General features: G+C 41.8%; 1 protein-coding gene across 6 annotated transcripts in view; it reads right to left on the bottom strand.

The window, feature by feature from the left end:
* Nucleotides 1-20,146, bottom strand: part of ano1a (anoctamin 1, calcium activated chloride channel a) — a 120,824-nt gene that overhangs the window by 72,994 nt on the left and 27,684 nt on the right. For 4 of the 6 annotated variants that reach the window (XM_030413863.1, XM_030413860.1, XM_030413861.1 and 1 more), the window contains exon 2: nucleotides 19,545-19,696. The exons of the other annotated variants lie outside the window; for them this stretch is intronic. In XM_030413863.1, the coding sequence (XP_030269723.1) occupies nucleotides 19,545-19,640 (96 nt within the window). In that variant the 5' untranslated portion in view covers nucleotides 19,641-19,696. The remainder of the gene's footprint in view (nucleotides 1-19,544; nucleotides 19,697-20,146) is intronic. 6 annotated transcript variants of the gene reach the window in all.

Below are 20,146 nucleotides of genomic sequence, written 5' to 3'. Positions count from 1 at the left end.
GTGCCCCTCCCCCCCACTGTTTCCTGTCATCTCTAAAGCTGTCCTATCAATAAAGAATACAATAAAATAAATAAATGAACAATAATAATAATAATAATAATAATAAAATTAGCCGCAAGCAGCAATCCGTGGGTTCTAACCTCTTTTGCACCAAACCGGCCACCCTGACCCTCATCCCCCACAGTCGATGACATCGGCCGCCGTGTTCCTTAAAGATCTGTGCAACACATAGCCATGATAAGCCCCAGATTTCTCCAAATTGGTTTTTCAGCTACATGCTAATGGCATTTATAGCGCCCCCAATAGGTTGAGCTCAACATGGCAAAGCAGATTCCCAGTCCTGTTTTGAACCTACCCACCAAGTTTTGTAATGATAGGACAAAGGGTGTGGGAGTTATGGCCAATCATTTCTAAGCCCTGCCCATTGCAAAAATACATGTTTTTTTTACATGTTTTTTGACCAATGTGGCTCATTTATAGTAGAAATTTGTCTTTTCATTCCCCGAAGCCGTATACCAAATTTGGTGTTGATAGAGTCAATCTTTCAAAAGTTCTATTCTTTTTACAGTTTTAAACGTTAAGCAAATTAGCAAAAAATCTGTAATGGCAGCTTTCGTGGTGCAGGAGACTTTTGTGTAGAGAACTATCAGGAGGACATGTATGAAAAATTTCAAGTCAATAGCACTTATGGCTTTGCGGGGAAAGCCTTTCGAAGTTCATGTGTCTTTTCATCCCCTGAAGCTGTATACCAAATTGGTGTTGATAGAGTCAATCTTTCAAAAGTTCTATTCATTTTACTGTTTTTCACATTATGCTGATTAGCAAAACATCAAAGTGGGCGGGGCTTAATGGTCCAAGAGGCTTTTTTGTAGAGCACATGGAGCTGGACTTGTGTGTCAAATTTCAAGTCAATCAGACTTACGGTGTGAGGGGCGTGGCCTTCCCAAAAACGCATTTTCAAGCCTTAGTTACAGCGCCACCAACTGGCTGACTAGGCTCATATTTTAATAAATGTTGATGCACATCATTTCCAATCATTGGGCCAAGTTTCAAGTTTCTGGCCCATTCCAGCTCACGGAAATTTGAGCTCAAGTGGCAGACAACGAATAAAAATAATAAACCGGCACAATTTTAGAAGGGTTCTACCCCTTCGGAGTTAGAACCCTAAAAAGACTGAGGAAACATGTTGGATGAGAGGTGAAACTTCTTCAAGACACTGAAACAAGTCCACCTGCCTAAGTTACAACACTTACGTTGTATTTACACCTTCAAGCCATAGGTGTCGCTGTGGGGGGGTAAGAATGAGGAGAGAGCAGCAGGTAATATAGAGAGAGTAGAAGAAGAGTGTGTATGTAAATGAAGCATGGCAGTCCTGTTAATAAAGTGCCCTGAACGATACCCGTCTCCTCTGTGACCTAAAAACATAACAACTTAGAATGTGGATAGGTTCTGAGTCGGTCTGATATAGGTGTACCTAATAAAGTGTCCAGATACTGTATGGGAATTTGTGACCGCATAAGGGGCAGCTTTTATCTGACAGGGATATTTACATAATGATAGAGACAATAACATGGCAGTTTATGATGAGGTTCACAAAGTCAGCTCTCAATAGAAGCATCATAAACTATAAACAATTGTCTTTATTATCATGGATCAACAGTGAATACAGTCATCTAATATTGACACAAAAGGTACAGTGCTCAAATGAAAAGCATTTTTCCTCTTTCAGCCAGCAGAAGTAACTATAACAGTCTGTGGTTGCTGTGTTGATCTGTGATAGCATGCATCATAAGGGCTTATGTATGTGTATGTATACTGTATATAGCCCTCAGCCTCATCTTTCACATTCACAGTCATCTTCCTCATCTTCTCTCTCAACAGGAAGTAGTCATAGCTGCAAAGGTCAGAGGGCGCTTCTCAGAGTCTCAGAGGGCGCATGAGGATGTGGTGATGTATGCATCATTCACCAGTAGGAACTCTTTTCTCACCGAGCCAGTGGGAAATAAGGTTCTCTTCCCCACTGGGCTTCCACGAACACACAGCCACCCACCCATCCACCACAACACACACACACACACACACACACACACACACACACACATGCATGTCTCAAATCATAACATCTTACTGTGGAACTTTGAATTCAGTTACCTGTAGGGGTGTAACAATACATGTATATTGAACTGTTTCGGTACAGGACGTTCGGTTCAGTACAGGGCTGTGCACGGGTGAGTTCCCGGAACGGAAGTTGCATATGTTTATTTTCCGCCTGTAGCTACACATGCAGCCCATTTACATCATGGCTAACGCTAGCGAGAAGACAGAGCTTGAAGACCTTCCCTTGTCGCTAAAGTCTCCTGCTTGGGAACACTGCAGCTTCCCTGTTAAATATTGCAACAGAGAAACACATGTTGCTGGTGTGACAGTTTAACTGGTGTTCATTTTACCGGAGAGGGTCACAGATGTGCTGGAGGTGTGGTTTGAGAATCCTGTTTCGAGAGGGGTCCTCGGCCATGTCCGCTAACCAGGAAAAGCATTCCGATCACCCTACTCATCGATCCAAGTCATGTACATGTATATTCATTTTTACATGGCTTGAACACTACCATTCCACACGGAGATGCTGGGGGCTGCGACCTGCAAACCACTGTTCGACGAGCGCTTCAGAGCACACAGTGTAGATGACTGTGTCGATGCCTGTCCAAAAAAACGCGACTGTCAATACATCATCCAAAAGTGCATATTGTCGTCCTTATATCTTCATAATGAAAGCCTGTACTCACAAATAATTCATGGGTGGAGTCAATGTGGACAAGTGAATCTTTCTGGCAAAAAATATGAAGGTTGAGTAAAACTGAACAGGGCTACATGCTGGAACTGTTAGTGCTGCACTTTACTTGTGGAAAAGTTTTGTTAAAACCCTTTAACAAGCTGTGAGGAATTTATTTTTACAATATTTCATATATTTTTTGTTTGAGAATATTTTATTCATTGGAAAGCTTATTTTATATATATTTTGTTTATTTGAGAATAATTAATTTAACTTATTACCAGGCAGCACTTTACAACAGTATCAAATTTTTTTTTATTGTATTTTCATATTTTGTATTTTGTGAACTCAAAACCGAGGTACGTATCGAACTGTGATTTTTGTATATCATTACACCCCTAGTAACCTGTAAGGCCACTATGTCAATAAAAAATCTGACACTCACACCAAGCCGAGGTAGACAAAGGTCATTGGTAATAATAATGTTTCTTCCACTGTATACTAAGGTCGCAGCGATAAACAATTTTCAACGTATACTGTGGTGTAACCCAATCACTTTTCCACATACATCAGACCACATGCAGAGAACCTGAGCATTATATTTGATGAACAGCTATGTTTTAGCAGACAGGGCAATTCTGTTGCTACAGAAACATTTCCTCAATCAGGCCGTTCCTTACATCTTCTGATCAAGAAAGAGTCATCCATGCACTAATACCAACCAGGCTGGATGATAGTGATTCCCTCTACTAGAGATCTCCTGGGTTACCATTTCCCATTTACCATTTCCCTACACTTGCTCCCCATTCAATTCAGGATCAACTTAAAAAAACTTCTGATTGTTTACATATCTCTACATGGTCTTGCCCAAATACATATCTCAGAACATCTCACACCTTACAGCACCAACAGACCCCTCAGATTCTCTCACCACAGCATGCTGGTTGTGCCCCACACAAAGCAAAGGAAGGTCGGACACAGGGCTTTTTCCGTAGCAGCCCCATGGCTCCCAGAGGCCATTAGAGCGGCTGAGACTGTTGATGCTTTTAAGATTCATCTCAAGACCCACGTTTACTCTCTGGCTTCGAATTGTACTTAATTTGTTTAAATTTTTTTTAGACACATTGGGTTTATTTTATGGATAAACTGTTTTGTTTAGATCTTACTTTATTTCCTTGACATAATTGTGCATCTACATGGTTTTACGATTATCTGTTTATTTTTTATCCGTATCTTCCCATACACACGGAATATGTGTCTTTATGCCTCTGTGTGTATTTGTACTAGATAAATGAAATAAATTAAAAGTTGACAGTTATCATACCATGTGCCATGATCTATTCCAATAGTTTTTTTTATTCTAATAGTTTTTTATTATATTTTTTATTCAAATTGTTATTGTATTCTTTCCAATATCTCTCGATTATTATTATTATTATTATTATTATAATAATTATTATTATTATCATTATTATTATTATTATTATTATTGTTATTATGGTCTCTATTTCTCTTGTGCTGCTACTTATTTCCCTCCATACTGCTGTATTACCTGCAAATTTCTCCCAAGGGGGATCAACGAAGGAACATCTTAATCTTAATGTACATTTGCTTATGTACAGTGTTGAATTCAAGCCTGTTTGTGTTATTAAAATCTAGAATTACTGCCTGGGGGTTATTTGCCTCTGTCCCAAGTGTTGAGATATTTGTATGCTGTAACATGATAATGCAATAGCTACGGTATATTTCTGCTCACAGACAGTGACCGTGTAACTCTGGATAATTCATAGTACTCAAATGATGACTATTACTGCAACAGAAAGCAGTAAGCATATCTCAATGGGAAATTACACACATATTCTGAAATACTGGCATGGCTAGATACCATAAGAGGTATTTGAGGAATTTTAGACTAATATCTACCATACCAGAGGAAAAGAGACAGCACATTACATTTTGCTGCAAAGTGGAAGTATATTTGAGACCGAAGCTTCCTCTGAGCATAATTCCTACAACACAATTTGTATCTTTAGATCACGCATTTCACTTTGTCAAATTGTCAGCTACACAACACATCTCACATATCTAATTTTTCAGGCAGGGGAGACAAACACATTTTACATGATCCCATCAGCTTCTCTCTATCACTACATGAAGCACAAACATACAATTTTAAACTCCCTGTATATTCCACTACACGACACTTTCATTCAACATACCTTTACTGTAAGAGTTGCTCTTTTCACAGTCTGTTCACTGCTGTAGAAGCTCATTGTTCAAGAGTTATGTTGCTTTTCACTCAGATGTTTTCCTCATTTAACATGTGAACCAATTACTTCCTGTTCCCCAGGCAAAGGGAGAGCTGGCTAGAGACCATAACATCAGGAAAATTCACATTCCTTCATATGGACATATAAGACAAGTCAAGGTCAGTTTGTGAATATTATAGAAATATAAACTAACAAAGCATAGCAAAGGGAGCATGAAGGCCTTCACACACTGGGGGCATTTGTTCTATATGTTCTATCCTTCCCACGTCAATGTTGTTTTTTATTTTAGCCATGACCTTTTAACAGACAGAGAATAGTATGTGGCAAAAATTTATATAATTCTATTTTATCGAATATGAAGGCATCACCCAATCATGTTGTGTCATTTTTGTCATGATAATGTATTATGCATTATATGACCAAGTATACATAATTACAAAAACAAATTTTACTTGATGATGAGTGACCTCAATTGCTCAGACAGACTGCTATACAGTATATGTGGAATTTACAGAGAACTGAAGCTGTTCTACCCATATGTGCTCTTTTCAAATCCACCAGACTATTTTGATAAAAACAGTAACTTTACCTCACAGTTGTAGGGAGCCCCAGACATGACATGGTCAAAAAAATATTAAATTGTGGCCTCAATATAGCTATAACGCATGCACAAAATACTAATTTGTGGCCACAAAATACTAATTCGTGGCCACGAAATAAGTATAATGTGCATAAGAAATACTAATTCGTGGCCATGAAGTAGGTATAATGTGCGCACGAAATACAAATTAATAACATTAACATCATTCCTGGACAGCTAGGTAAGCAAATTGAGTGCACCTTCTCTACAAACTGCAATAGCCCACGTGATGTCCTTAAGGTGAGTGTCTTTTCTTATTCTGTTCTAGCCAATATCTTGTTATCCCGCATTTAGGCAGTGCCTTTCACTGATCATCTCCTTTGAAAGTAGCATCATGTGTGTCAGACTCAGCTGAGGGAATACAAAGGCTATATGAGCCGCACTGTTAATGATGCCACCGAATGCAGCCGTGCAGTTACTGTAGCGCTCACTGTATGTATCGCGTTGCCAAGGGAACCTATAGCCTATCAGTGATCAGAATCTAGTTTATATTGATTTGCAGGTTGTTGTTGCTCTGACTGAACTACTGAAGGTGTCTGTAGTGTTCTCTGGACATTTGTCCTTCAATAAAATCACATACGATTAAAAGTTCACTATATTATAGGTCTACTTAAGGCACTGCCTAAATGCGGGATAAAAAGATATTGACTAGAACAGAATGAGAAAAGACACTCACCTTAAGGACGAAAGAGTTTTTGAGTCAGTCCTGCTCCACCAACAGACTCAAAAACTCTTTCGTCCCCCTCGCCATCAGACTGCATAACAGCTCTCAGTAAAGGCAGAGAGGACAATAGATAATAGACAATGGACAATTTCTACCTCTATTTGCACATCCATTTGCACTGTTTCACTTTCATTTGCACTGTCAACCATTTTGCACTGTTTACTGCAGCTACTGTTCATTATATATATATATATATACACATATATATACATATATATACATATATATACATATACATATATACATATATATATATATGTATTAGGGCTGTCAAAGTTAACGTGTTAATAGCGCGTTAACGCAACATCCTCTTAAAGATTCATTTTTCATTCATTTTTTTTACGCGCGATTAACGCTCGGTATAAAAAAAAAAAAAGAAACGCGTATTGTATGATTTACGGCCGTCGATGACACCTGTAGTCTTGATCCAGAGGGTGGCAGAAGAATAAGAAAGGGAATCAGAAGAAGAAGAAGCAGGGTTGGCGTTCGGGAGAAACACGGTGGACTGAAAAGCGAAAGCGAAAGGAAATGGAGAAAGGACTTATGAACGGCAAATTCAATTTCAAAACACTGCCAGATGGTTCGGTCGATAGGAAAAAAGTTATCTGCACGTACTGTCGACATGAAATGAGTTACCATTGAAGTACGTCGAGTCTCAGATATCATTTGCAAGCCAAACACATGGTAGATGCAGAGAACCCCCCTCGCCAAAAGCTGACATCACCATGTTTTGATCCCATTTAGGGTAAGGGGATATTTTTTGAGCCTTTTATTTTCCTGCATGATTTGAAGTGTTGAATAAACATTTTCTTAGAGCAAGCATATTTGCCTAACCCTAACCCTTTCTTATGTTGTTAAAAGTAGTAAGAACATGAAAAAAAATCATTAAGGTACATTTAGAACAGAAAAAAATGTGCCGAAAAAATAGCAATTAATTTGCGATTAATCGCAATTTAAATATTGACAAAATGCGATTAATCGCGATTAAAAAAATTAATCGTTTGACATGTAAGTCTAATGTATGTTTTGTATTTTGTATGCTACTGGATATTCCCTTGGGATAAATAAAGTATCTAGCCACGAAATACTAAATTGTGCCCACAATTTAGTATTTCGGGGCCACAAATTAGTATTTTGTGGCCACAAAGTAGTATTTCGTGCGCACGCTATAGCTATATTGTGGCCACAATTTCAGTTTTTTTTGACCATGTCATGTCTGGGGCTCCGTACAGTTGTTTGTAACTTTGGTGTTTTAATGTATTAATACATCTTAATGAACCGGAGCCCTAGGAAAGGCAGCTGAGAGGAACATGGTGAATAACAGGCGAGACACACTGGATGCGTCCGCAGTGCTGCTGCAATATATCTTGCTTTTCATTTCGGTTAGACCAGCCATAGGCATGACAGGCTCGGTCGCTGCGTTGCTTCATTTCCAGGCTGTGCACAATGGATGCCTGTGTTCTGTGTGGTGGCTGCGTTGCTGAGCTACTGCGGTCAAGCCAGCTGAGGTTTCGCGTTTCCTTGGTCAAATCAGCCACACCTTTTTTCCCAGTTTACGGTAATCGTAATGAAAACGCTCTGAAGAGCTGCTGGTAGTGAATTTGGGGCAGACTGCAGTCTCACAAATTTTTTCCAGTAATTATTCCCAGTAAGGAACTGAAGGTATCACAAAGGTATCCTTCCAGATTTCAAAGCAAAGGACGATGTGAGATCAAAAAATAAGATAAAAACATTGTTTCTATAAGTAGCTCAAGACTTCATATACTGCTGAACAGTAAACAGTAAAAGTACTTCATATGGTTCATGCAAGTAGTCTAGGAAGTACTTAGTTCAATACTATATGAATTTTGGTTTGCTTATGGAAATACGCTTTTTATTCCACATCAAAGTTGTTAGAAATATCCTTATTCTTGTTCTCTGGTAAGGATTTTGACACAGGATTACTCGAAAAGTACACTGTAAAAGTTATTCATATTATGCATGCAACTAGTCTAGGAAGTACTTAGTTCAGCAGTGTCACACCGCAGTGAGGGATGTCCTGTCTTGGGTTTTTGTCTTGTGAATTTTCATGTTTTATTTTGCAAAGTAACTCTCCTCTCGTTTCAGGTCACTTGCCCTTCCTCTTGTGTCACCAGTCTGGCGTCGCCCCTGATCCCTGATTGTTTCCACCTGTGTTCCCTTCCCTCATGTGTATATAGTCTTTGTCTTCCCCTGTCTTCATTGCCAGAGTATTTCGTTCATCCTGTCGAATACCTCCAGCCTTGTTCACAGCCTTGTTTTGTCCCACAGCTAAGTATTGCCAAGTTTTGCTTTCTGAAATTGTTTTCCTCTGTAGAAGAGCGATTTTGAGTTTATACATTTTTGGTCAGTCTTTTGTTTGTTTAGCCAGCTAATTTCGTAGCGTGTTGCTTTTCCTCCTTTTGGAGCACTTTTCGTTTGTAGAATTTTTAGCATAGAAAGAGCATTTAATTTCATAGCCTGTGTGCTTTTCCTCCTTGAGAGTTTTATTTTGATAAATTTTCATAGATCCTTAATTCATAAGATTAGAGTAGTTAGTCCTTTTCCTCCTGCGGGAGCGTCTTTTGTTTTCTTTGTGTTGTCTTTGTTGTTTTGTCTTTGATCAGTGTTTCACAGCCATTGTTTTATCACTCTGTCTTCAGAGAGACATTTCTGAAAATAAAACCTGTCATTACCGCTGCCTATCTGCATTTGAATCCTCTCTTTTTGCCGAGCCTGACAAGCAGTATATGAATCTTGGACTACTTATGGAAAATACGTGTTTTATTCCACATCAAAGTTGGGCGAAAACAATTATTCTTCTCTGTTAAGGATTTTGACACAGGATTATTCCAAAAGTCCACAGTAAAAGTACTTCATATTATGCATGCAACTAGTCTAGGAAGTACTTAGTTCAGCAGTGTATATATATTTGGGCTACTTATGGAAACAATATTTGTTTTTTAGTCTCACGTTGTCCTTTACTTTGAAATCCTAAAGTATACCTTTGTGATACCTTCAATTCATTACCAGGAATAATTTCTTGGGCTGTCACGATTCTCCAAATCCTTGATTCGATTACATTTTTGATTCTAAGGTCACAGTTCAATTTGATTCTCAATTTATACATTTTTTTTTTTTTTAAAGTACAGGTTGCAATGCCATTTTTAGACTAGACTTTTAATGCAATATAATATCTGACCTTTGTTCACAATGTACCACACTACATTGTCAAATATAAAACATTTATTAACAACAACTTAAAGAAAATAACCTGCCATCTAGTTTCTGCAGAGCTTGCAAACTGGGGCTTTTTTGTCCACAACGCAAACCTTGTCAACACAACACTGAAAATCCAAAATACTTACACACTAGCAACTTCAGAGAAAGAGGAGGGGGTTCAAGTTCTGTCGATGGGTCTCCTGCATCTGCAGTTGCCATTGTTGTAAGAGTGGCGTAGCCCCTTGTGTAAGGTGCATAAGGTGTGTGTAAGGTGAATAAGGTGTGAGTGGGCGAGCGAGAGTGACGGAGCGTGCATACGCGCCGACAGTGAATGAATGGGAGAGGAAGGAGAAGCGAAAGGAGTAGCTGTAGTAGCGACAGCAACAAAGTGTACAATATAGGCTGCAGTCTTGCTGTGAATAAAGGCGACGGCTCCTCAAGATACAGCAAAGCTCCCTGGTATTATTTCCCGTCCAGCTTAACAGTGAAGGGGGTTCATCCCCAAGGTAAACACAAACTTTGTCCCAGGAGGAAATCACATCCTCTGTGCTACCTGACCACGGTCTGGGATCAGAACAGGAATGGTGTAACACCATGCTATCGTTTGACTGGCTGTAGCTAATAGCTACTGGCTTAGCTAGTAACTAAGTTAAAGGAGGTTGACTTGCAGCACTTCAACATGTGTGTTTTTTTTTCCAAAATTCACTACCAGCTGCTCTTCAGAGCATTACGGTTTCATTTGCGCACTGGAAAAAAAGATATAGAAATATGTTGCAGGGTGGCTTCTGCTTACACTATCCATTTAACATGGAGCCTGCCTTTGATAGTTATCAATAAATATGCTGCTGCGATTTCTCTTTATCCCCTTTGAGAGCAAGAAAGTGGGAGGGGAAAAGACAGGGAGGGAGGGAGAGAAAGTGAAACAAAAGTGAAAGAAATATGAAACTGCCCCTCACCTGTTGTGTGTATTCTCTTCATGCCAGTGACATATTCTACAGATACAGACATTAAAACTGTAGTGACATGGTGGTAATTTAGCCGAGTACCACAAACGTGTTGTGGTTGAAAAAGGCAAGACTCCAAATCTTTGATCACGAGACACAGCAGTCTCTCTTTATCTGTCAGCAACCAGTCAGTGCAGCAGTATGACGCCAGAGGCCCCTATGGCAGTCACTGTCCTGCTTGGTCTGTTGTAAGTACTATTTTATAATAATAAACCCTTCCCGCAAAGGGTATGTTATTGACAGTGCAGCTGATGTGAATATTTACAGTAGTGATGTGTTGGCTCTTAGAGCCGGCTCTCAGAAGTAAATGATTGGAGCCAGCTTTGTTTTGTTTTTTTTCCCTCTATATTTTTTTCAAGCCGCACGTGATTGGTCAACTACATGGTGTGTGGTGGTGCCTGTGTGTCCGCACTGAGCAGGACGGGCAGGGCTTACAGATACAGCACACAGAGAGAGAGAGAGAGAGAGAGAGAGAGAACAGATGCTACACAGACAACACGCTGGAAAGGTGAGAAAATTAGTGAAGAAAGGAAACGCAGTAAAACTGAGTGTAGCGTATGCAAGGTTAAAGTCTCATATGGAGCAAGCTCTACAAACAACCTGCACAGGCATATTGGAACTGTACATCCATCAGTGCAGTTGGAAGAAAAGATACAACCAAGTGAACCTGCTATTAATGAAGGTGCCAGTTTGTCTACTGCAACTGCAGAGTCTACAATGTCTACAGTGTCTACAGCACACCACCACAACCACCTGGACCTACAACCCAGAGCTCTATGACACAGTTTGTGCAAAAGGCTATGTACTTTAAAGTGTATTTTGATAGCTCTGTGTTCCATGTTGAGTATAATAAGCATATAAACATAAACATATAAACAATAAAATTTGATTTGATTTATTTTTGGTAATAAATCAATTTAAGCAACAAAGAAATTCATAAGAATTTTCATCACTAATTCACAGACTAGTATTATACATATTTAATCTTGTTTAATATTTACCTGTTTATCCCTGCTGTGTAATAGGCTTAAATTTAAGTACATTTAACACTGAATTAACAACAGTTGGTTGGCTATTTAAAATGGTCTGTGCACTAAATTCATTTAAGTTGTCCCCGTTGTTTGCTATGTGTATGGACAAACATTTCCATAAAACAGATATTTCAAATGCAGTACAAAACTACTTACAATATAATCACCAGAGCATGTTTAGAATCACTTATTTCCAGCAACTTAACATAAAACACCCCCTTGGTGCACTTCGTTTAGGAAGGTGTGAACACACCAATCGCATTCGGGTGTGGACCAAAACAACCGGACCAAGACCTTGTTGAAGAGGTGGTCTCTTCAACAGTTCGTTTGTGGTGAGAACATGATCCAAACTCGATCCAACCCAACTGCAGGAAGCATCAGTGCTTAACCCCGAATTTCCACTGGATACGTGTCTGCTGCGTTACGGCCAGATCAGGTGTTTTGCTCCGCCGTCCGGTAACCCCCGGTTGCGTTTTGAGTCGGACACGGTGCAGTACGGTAAGCAGCTGGCGTCGCAAGGCCAAGGAGTTCCCGCGATAATCACTTGATCACTGGCGACCGCAGTTATAGGTCTGTGTCATAAAAACAACAACACAAAGTGTTCCCGACCGAAGGATCAGAAGAAGAGCTTGTGTTTGTCTCTTTTTTGAGATTTGTGTGCTGGTGTAAACACGGAGTGTTTTATTTTGAAAAGTAACCAGATGTCAAATTGTTGTTGTTTCAGTGCTTGACTTCCTGTCTGCTCGGTGCTAAATTCAGCTGAATTGCTGCCTCGTTTTCGAAATTTAGACCAATTAGAGAGCAGTTTCCTCGCGCATCACACATTTTGGTCCACTTGTAAATGCTGCTGTGTGAACACAAACCAAACTCGATGCAATATGCAACATTGTAAGAAGTTGGTCCCTCATTCGGACCAGAGCAAACGAACTATAGGTGTGAAAACACCCTTATTGTTCGACACATTGCTGTGTAAGCAGGTACATAAAATGATATGTGTAAATGTTGTATCTGCACACTGACTGTGTGCACAGAGTTCCTCAAGGACATATTAAAGAATACTTTTCCCTTACAGACAATAGCTTTAGATTAACATTATTCTAAGCAGTCTCAAATGAATCCTAAGTATTTCTTACAAGACTACAAGACCAAGCAGGGAGGTGAATTTATTTCTCATGATAGGAGCTTTACCACCCACTACTTTATAGAGAGGCTGAAGTAATTGAATGCCAACATGAAAAGGTAAATACATATGTGCATGCAATTCACAGTATGCATTGATAGATTGGACTTCATTTATCTTGCAAAACAGTGACTCTGAACCATGATGGAGAGACCTCTAGACCCAAGATAATTAAGCCTCATAACAATGATGTATCCGCTTGTATTAACAAGCCTTCAGAAACTGGCAGTGGGTTGCTGTTTTACATGAATAAAACATACTCCGCGTGGACCAGTGCACCGCCAGGGCCGAGCAGTGTGCCGTACAAAGTGTACAAATACTGCCCAGGACTCCTGGAGAGGCTGTGGAGGATCATCAGGGTTATATGGCGGAGGGGAAGAGTAGCCAAGCAGTGGAGGCATGCAGAAGATGTCTGGATACCGAAGGAGGAGAGTGACGCAAGTGACATCACCCAGTTCCACACCATCTCGCTGCTCAGCGTAGAGGGCAAAATCTTTTTCAAGATTCTTGCCAACCGGCTGACCGAACTCCTCCTGAGGAATTCCTATATTGACACCACTGTGCAGAAGGGGGGAGTTCAAGGCATTCCAGGCTGCATATAACATACAGGAGTGGTCACACAGTTAATCTGGCAAGGGAAAGGCAACCCTGTTGAAAGGCACGGTTTCCAACATCTATAGTTCACTGTTTAGATCTGCCCCCCATGCCTATGCTCCTGTTCAGCTGGCTTGGGAACATGACCTTAATACATCATTAACATCTTCCCAGTGGAATAATATCTGGAGATTTGCATTGTATACTTCGAAATGTGTGAGATTTAGAATTATACAGCACAAGATTTTATGCAGAGCCTACATCACTAAAGCTAAACTATCCAAAATGAATAAAGAATCCCAAGACTCATGCTGGCACAACTGTAGAACTCGAGGCACATTGCTTCATCTACTGTGGGACTGTCCAGCAGTTAGCTATACCTCTCTGGCTAGATGCCATATCATATATGTCATCATCGTTCAAGGTCAAGTTTCCTATCTGTCCGATAACCTGCCTACTTGGTAAAAGACCAGGCAACACCCCAGGAGTCACAGTGGACCGGCTCTGGCCTTTGGGCTGTCTTATAACATAAAGACTCGTTCTTATGAATTGGAAAGTCTGCAAACCGGGTTGTTTCACGAGGGAGTCATGGCTTGGAGAATTTCTAGATCTCCTGAATATGGAACGGGCAGCGTGCCTGCTAAAAGACTTTGATAAAAGTATGGAAGACCACTGGGACAATGTCTACTACAGCCTTATGAATTGATTTGTATGTCTTTCTTTTCTTTTATATGAACACTAGATGACACTCTTGCACCCCCCCCCCCCCCCCCCTTTTTCTTTTTCTTCCCTCGTTGTGTGTGTATGTTGTTTTATTGTAAAATAAAAAACTCTTAATAGCAATCTGGCAAGGGAAAACCAAAGAGATTTGTTAGTCATCTGGCTTGACCTGGCAAACGCCTATGGATCCATCCCTCATAAACTGGTGCTAAAAGCCTTGATGACCCACCACTTTCAACAGAAGGTCACAGAACTCATACAGGACTACTACAGCAGTTTCAGCATGAGATTCACATCTGGAGCAATAACATCTGCATGGAACCGCCAAGAGAAAGGCATCAACACTGGTTGCACCATATCAGTGACACTGTTTGCTCTGGCAATGACTATGGTCGCCAAGGCAGCGGAAGTGGAATGTAGAGGCCCTCTGTCCAGATCTGGCATTCGCCAACTGCCAATTCGAGCTTTTATGGACGATCTGACGGTCACAGCAACATCAGTGCCAGGATGCTGCTGGCTCCTCAGAGGTCTGGAAAGGCTGGTAACATTGTCGATAATGACATTCAAGCCAGCCAAATGCAGGTCCCTGGTCCCGAGGAAGGGGAGAGTGGAGGGAAAGATGGACTCCCAATTCCGTTGGTGTCAGAGAAGCCTGTGAAGAGCCTGTGGAATATCTTCGACTCCACCCTGAGAGACACAGCAGCGATCCAGTCAACCCACGCAGAGCTGAAAACCTGGCTTTCACCACTGGACCTTCCTGGGAAGTTCAAGGCATGGATATATCAACAAGGCATCCTGCCAAGACTTCTGTGGCCATTGTTGATGTACCAAGTCCAGATAACAATAGTGGACGGCTTTGAGCGAAACATCAGCCAGTTCCTGCACAGGTGGCTGGATCTGCTGAAGAGTCGGAGCTGCATTGCCCTGTATGGGTATACTAACAAACTGCAGCCTCCTTTCTCTGGCCTGACAGAGGAGTTCAAAGTCAAAAGAGCAGGGAGGTGCTTCTTTACAAAGACTCATCTGACACCAGAGTCTCCTCTGCAGGCATTGTGGTCAGAACTGTAAGGAAGTGATGGGCACAGGAGGCGGTCCAGCAGGCAGAAGCGAGGCTGCAACATGGTGTCTTGGTGGGCTCGGTGGCAGTCGGACGGGCGGGGCTTTGTAGCCACACAACACCACGCTAAGACAGAGCCCAGGGGAGAGAGAGACGGCAGCTGATCCAGGGTGAGATCCGTGCAGTAGTGGAGTAGGAACGCTGCAGCAGAATAGTGGCCATGCACCAGCAAGGGGCTTGGACCAACTGGGACCATGCATCAACTCAGAAGATTACCTGGTCAGAGCTTTGGAAGTCAGAACCAGCAAGACTCAAGTTCCTGATTCATTCAGTGTATGATGTCCTCCCAAGTCCATCAAACTTGCGTTGCAGGGGGCTGGCAGAAACACCAGCATGTCCACTGTGCCCTGCGAGAGGATCTCTGGAGCACATCTTAAGCTGCTGCCCAAAAGCCCTGGGAGAGGGGAGGTACAGACAGCACCATGACCAGGTGCTAAAGGCAGTAGCTGACGTCATCTTCACTGCAATCCAGCAGAGTAGATACCAGCCCCCAGGAAGGCCGAACATCGCATTCATTAGGGCTGAAGAGAAACGTCAGTCACAGCCAAAGGTCCCAACTGGGCTGTTATCATCACCGTGTTACTGGCAGCTGATGGTGGACCTTGGGAGGCAGTTGAAGTTACCAGAGCACATCACAAGCACAATACTCAGGCCAAATATGGTCCTAACATCTGAGAGTTCAAAGCAAGTGGTGCTGGTGGAACTAACTGTCCCCTGGGAAGATCGGATTGAGGTGGCCTACGAGCGGAAGAAGACAAAGTATCTTGAGCTGGTAGAGGCCTGCAGGCTGAATGGTTGGAGGGCCCGCTGTAACCCAATCAAGGTTGGCTGTAGGGAATTTCCAGGGCAGAGCCTGCACCAGAAACTCATTCTCCTTGGCATCAGGGGTTACAGGAGAGGAAAACCACCAAAAATATCAGTGAGGCAGCAGAGAAAACCTCAAGGTGGCTGTGGACCAAGAAGGGTGATACATGGTGCCCTGCTTGGACACAAGTCAGGGACTGATCAACCCTGGCTGGGTCACCCAGACGAGGGCGTCTGATGATCCAAGATCCGATACACCCCCTGACCCTGGGTTCATCACTGAGGATGTGTCCAAGCTGCACCATTCAAGGTGTTTCTTATAACTTATACTTTCCTCTTCAGTGGCCATAAACATACATGGTCATAACTCTGCCAGAGTCACAGCTTTACTAACTTAAGCACAATAAGTGCTACCAGGAGGGTTAAGACTATGTTCTGACATGCCCAAACACACAGCAGGAAGGCAACTTGTATAAGATACGCTAGCTCAACTACAACACAGGTAACCACACAGGAATTCTTTTAATTGGGCAAGAATGTGTTGGAAGTAACTGTCAATGCGACTATTACTGGGCACCTATCCGTGCCTACCAGTGTTGGGAATAACGGCGTTAGAATAAACGGCGTTACTTTTTTTCAGTAACGGGTAATCTAACTAATTACTATTTCCACCGTTACAACGCCAATACCGTTACCGACTATTAAATGTGGCGAAACGAAACGAAATGAAATGAAACGAAACGAAACGAAAAAAGTAATAGTTACTTTTCCTGGTAACTAATTACTTTTATAGTGGAGTAATTCTGTTACTAACTCAGTTACTTTTTGGGAGAAGTAACTAGTAACTATAACTAATTACTTTTTCAAAGTAACATGCCCAACACTGATGCCTACACTGAGTTATAATAGTCGGTCAGTACCCTCCTGCACTTGGATTGTCACACTTCATAGCCACAAGACACTGCAACACAAAGACACAAAGATATTAGCCCCCAGCTCCCATGTTCCATTTTTACCTACAGGAGGTTTTTCTATTTATCTGCACCATCTAGACCAGCGGTTCCCAAACTTTTTTTGCGGAGCATCCCCTTCTACGTCCCAACCGGGCTGACGCACCCCCCCCCCCCCCCCCAAAAAAAACGCAACAAAAAAAACGCAACAAAGCTTTGTTTTATCGCCATACAAATATTCATGTTTAATCATGCGCAAATAACCAGAACACGCATGACGATAACAACATCAACAGAGTTTCAATATAATACAACAAAGTTATGCACAAGCTTCCACTTTTAAGAGGATGAGTGACAGACACAGGCTCAGTAACAGAAAGCACGATTTTGACATATCTGAAACTTTTCAAGTACGATGAAATTACACACGATCCACAAAATAAGTAACAAAGAGGATAGGCTCAGAAACATAAAATAGGCCTAAATTAAAAGAGGATAAAAGAGGATCCATCTGGAACTTTTCAAGCGCAGCGCAAAAGTCGCTCAGCCTGCAGCGAGCGAGAGAGAGGGGGGGGGGAACGACACGGGGATGGGGAGGAGGACGTGTGAGTATTCCCAGGCCTATATTTGTAGCAATAATATCAATACCGACAAAGACTTACCCATACTAATGCAATGGATGGGAGCCAGGCGGACAAGGAGGGAAAGGTGGAAAAGGTGGAGGCGGGAGGAAAAAAAAAAAATTTAAATCCTCAACTTTATGTAATGAGCTATGACGCGTCTAGGTGGAAAAGAGGGAAAAGCCATGCGATAACCAATGGGGATGTCTCGCTCTGCTGTTGTCCCTCAGTCAGGTCGGTCCCAGAGAAATTGGGACTCGAAACTTGTCACCTCTCTGATGTGTCTGCAGCTGAGCACTGTAATGCATGTCTCTCTCCCCGGGCCGGGAGAGTTATCATACCGTAAATTACCGAATAATAGCCAGGGCGTTTATTTGGGACCAGGTGGCAATTTGTGACAGGAATTTAATTCCTTCCTCCCAAAACCCAGGATGAAAATGTCACACACTTCGCCAGATTCTCGGTGAATTCTCTGGCATCCTTCTGCAAGTGAAGTTGTTGTGGCGGAGGAAATGATTCAGCCAACCAGCACTCGCTGCAAACTCCTCATCTATGCTGTCACTAAAGGTGGCGTGCATTTGTTTCGCCTTGATCATCATGCAGGACACTCTCGTGGCGTGCCCGTTTGCTGATCACCCATCCCCGCATGTTTATCTCAGGCTCCTCGCTAGACTTCTTCCTCCCTCCACCAGGCAGCCTGGTCCTGTTGCTGTCCTCCTCAGACAGACGCTGAAGCTCAGTTTGATTTTTTCACCAATCTCTCACTCTCTTGGGGTCGACAGAGAAACGTCTAGGCGCAGCATAAATAAATAAATAAATAAATAACACAATAAAAAACGGCTGTCTATCGGTCCACCGGAAAAAACCCTGGTACTCCCGATTGCCAGTCCACCCCTGCAATAGCAATTTCTCCAGTGGCTTTGTGTGTGTGTGTGTGTGTGTGTGTAGGTGTGTGCGTGTGTGTGTGTGCATTATCAAGTTACTGTTCAACGAGTAATTTTCCGTGATCAACGATGTTGGTAAATGGATGGGCTGTAAATGGATGGACAGCAGTAGTTGCGTGGTGGTGTTTAACGCGAGTGGCGTGCGGGCCCTTTAAATTTAGAAGCAAGAACGAACAGGGTGACTAAGCGACTTAGGTGGAGTGGACAAGGCGGATTTTCCTCTTTGTGCGCTTTCGGTTTGAACACACAGACACTGTGTAATATTTTTACACCAGACCACCATTACATTTTTCATCTCACTTTTCATCCACACTTTGGGAATCCCTGATCTAGACACAACTCGTGTTTCCTTTGTTTCAGAGTTCATTATGAGCATTTACTTCTACTGTCAACCCAAATAAATAAACTCACTTGTGAACTTGTTGTGGGCATCCAGCAAATTGGATTTAATTTGAAACACACTGAAGCTGTGTCTGCCCATGTGCCCAGTTTCATTTGTTACTGATTGTGCTGTGGTACTATTAGTGTAGCTGCAGCACCTTTAATTTGTCATTAAATAATTTACACCTTAATATGTTAATTCTCTATTTTATTATTGCTTCCCTTAGGGTACCTGAACCATCAGTTTGGTTGTGAGTTTTATCATTGCTATGCTGATCATACTCAACTCTACTTATTTGTTACAGCTGAGACACAATACTACATGAGTAGTGCACTATTGCTGCTTTGCTGAACTGCTGTGGCTCACACGCACGTGTTTGTGCGCACAACACTGATGCTGTTATAGTGCGCCTACTACCATCCATTTCTTTCTACATGGAGTTTGCCTTTGATTATTTTCAATCAATCTATACAATGTACATCAATGTGTACATTAAACTTTCCCCTCAGTCATTGTGTTACACCACCTTCCATAACCCAGCAGTAATAAATATTAGCAGGGATGTAGTGTCTTACTATGGACTCTTTGCTCTTAGATGTGCTGTTGAAGTCCACATCGAGGTTCTTGTCTTCACCAGGAACTGGCAGGTAGTTGTCGTTCCTCCTCATCATGTCAGGCCCCTCCTTCTGCAGGCTGCCTGAGCGCTCACAAGCCAGGGGAGGAGTATCTGTTAGGCGATCAGAGATATAGAGTTGGCATTGGCAATCTGGTTATTATCTTGAAGATAGCACTGGCCATGCCTAATTAAAAGCCCATTTTACAGACTGCTGTACAATAACCTCTTCCAAAAAGATGTTTTCTATTGATATTTTGAATGATAGTTATAGTGAAGAAGAAGAAGAAGGAGAAGATGAATGGCTACATATTTCAAGGTTACAGCTACAGTATGCACAAAGTCTGAGATAAATCCCACACTCCATAATACATTGCAAGGCCCCAAGACTGAAAGTGGACAACATAAACAGAAGGACACAAAATGAGTGAATTGAATGAATTTTTTTGTCTCTCTCAGTTGTCGATGTGAAGTTGCATGTTCAAATGCAACTGAACTTGTTTGACACTGGAGATGAAAAGAGGCTTCCTGATGCCTGTCCAAAGCTTCCTGCCATACGAGATG

Source organism: Sparus aurata, chromosome 4 (genome assembly GCF_900880675.1).
Source record: "Sparus aurata chromosome 4, fSpaAur1.1, whole genome shotgun sequence".
Classification (NCBI taxonomy): Eukaryota; Metazoa; Chordata; class Actinopteri; order Spariformes; family Sparidae; genus Sparus; species Sparus aurata.
This window is presented reverse-complemented; position numbering and strand designations above follow the sequence as displayed.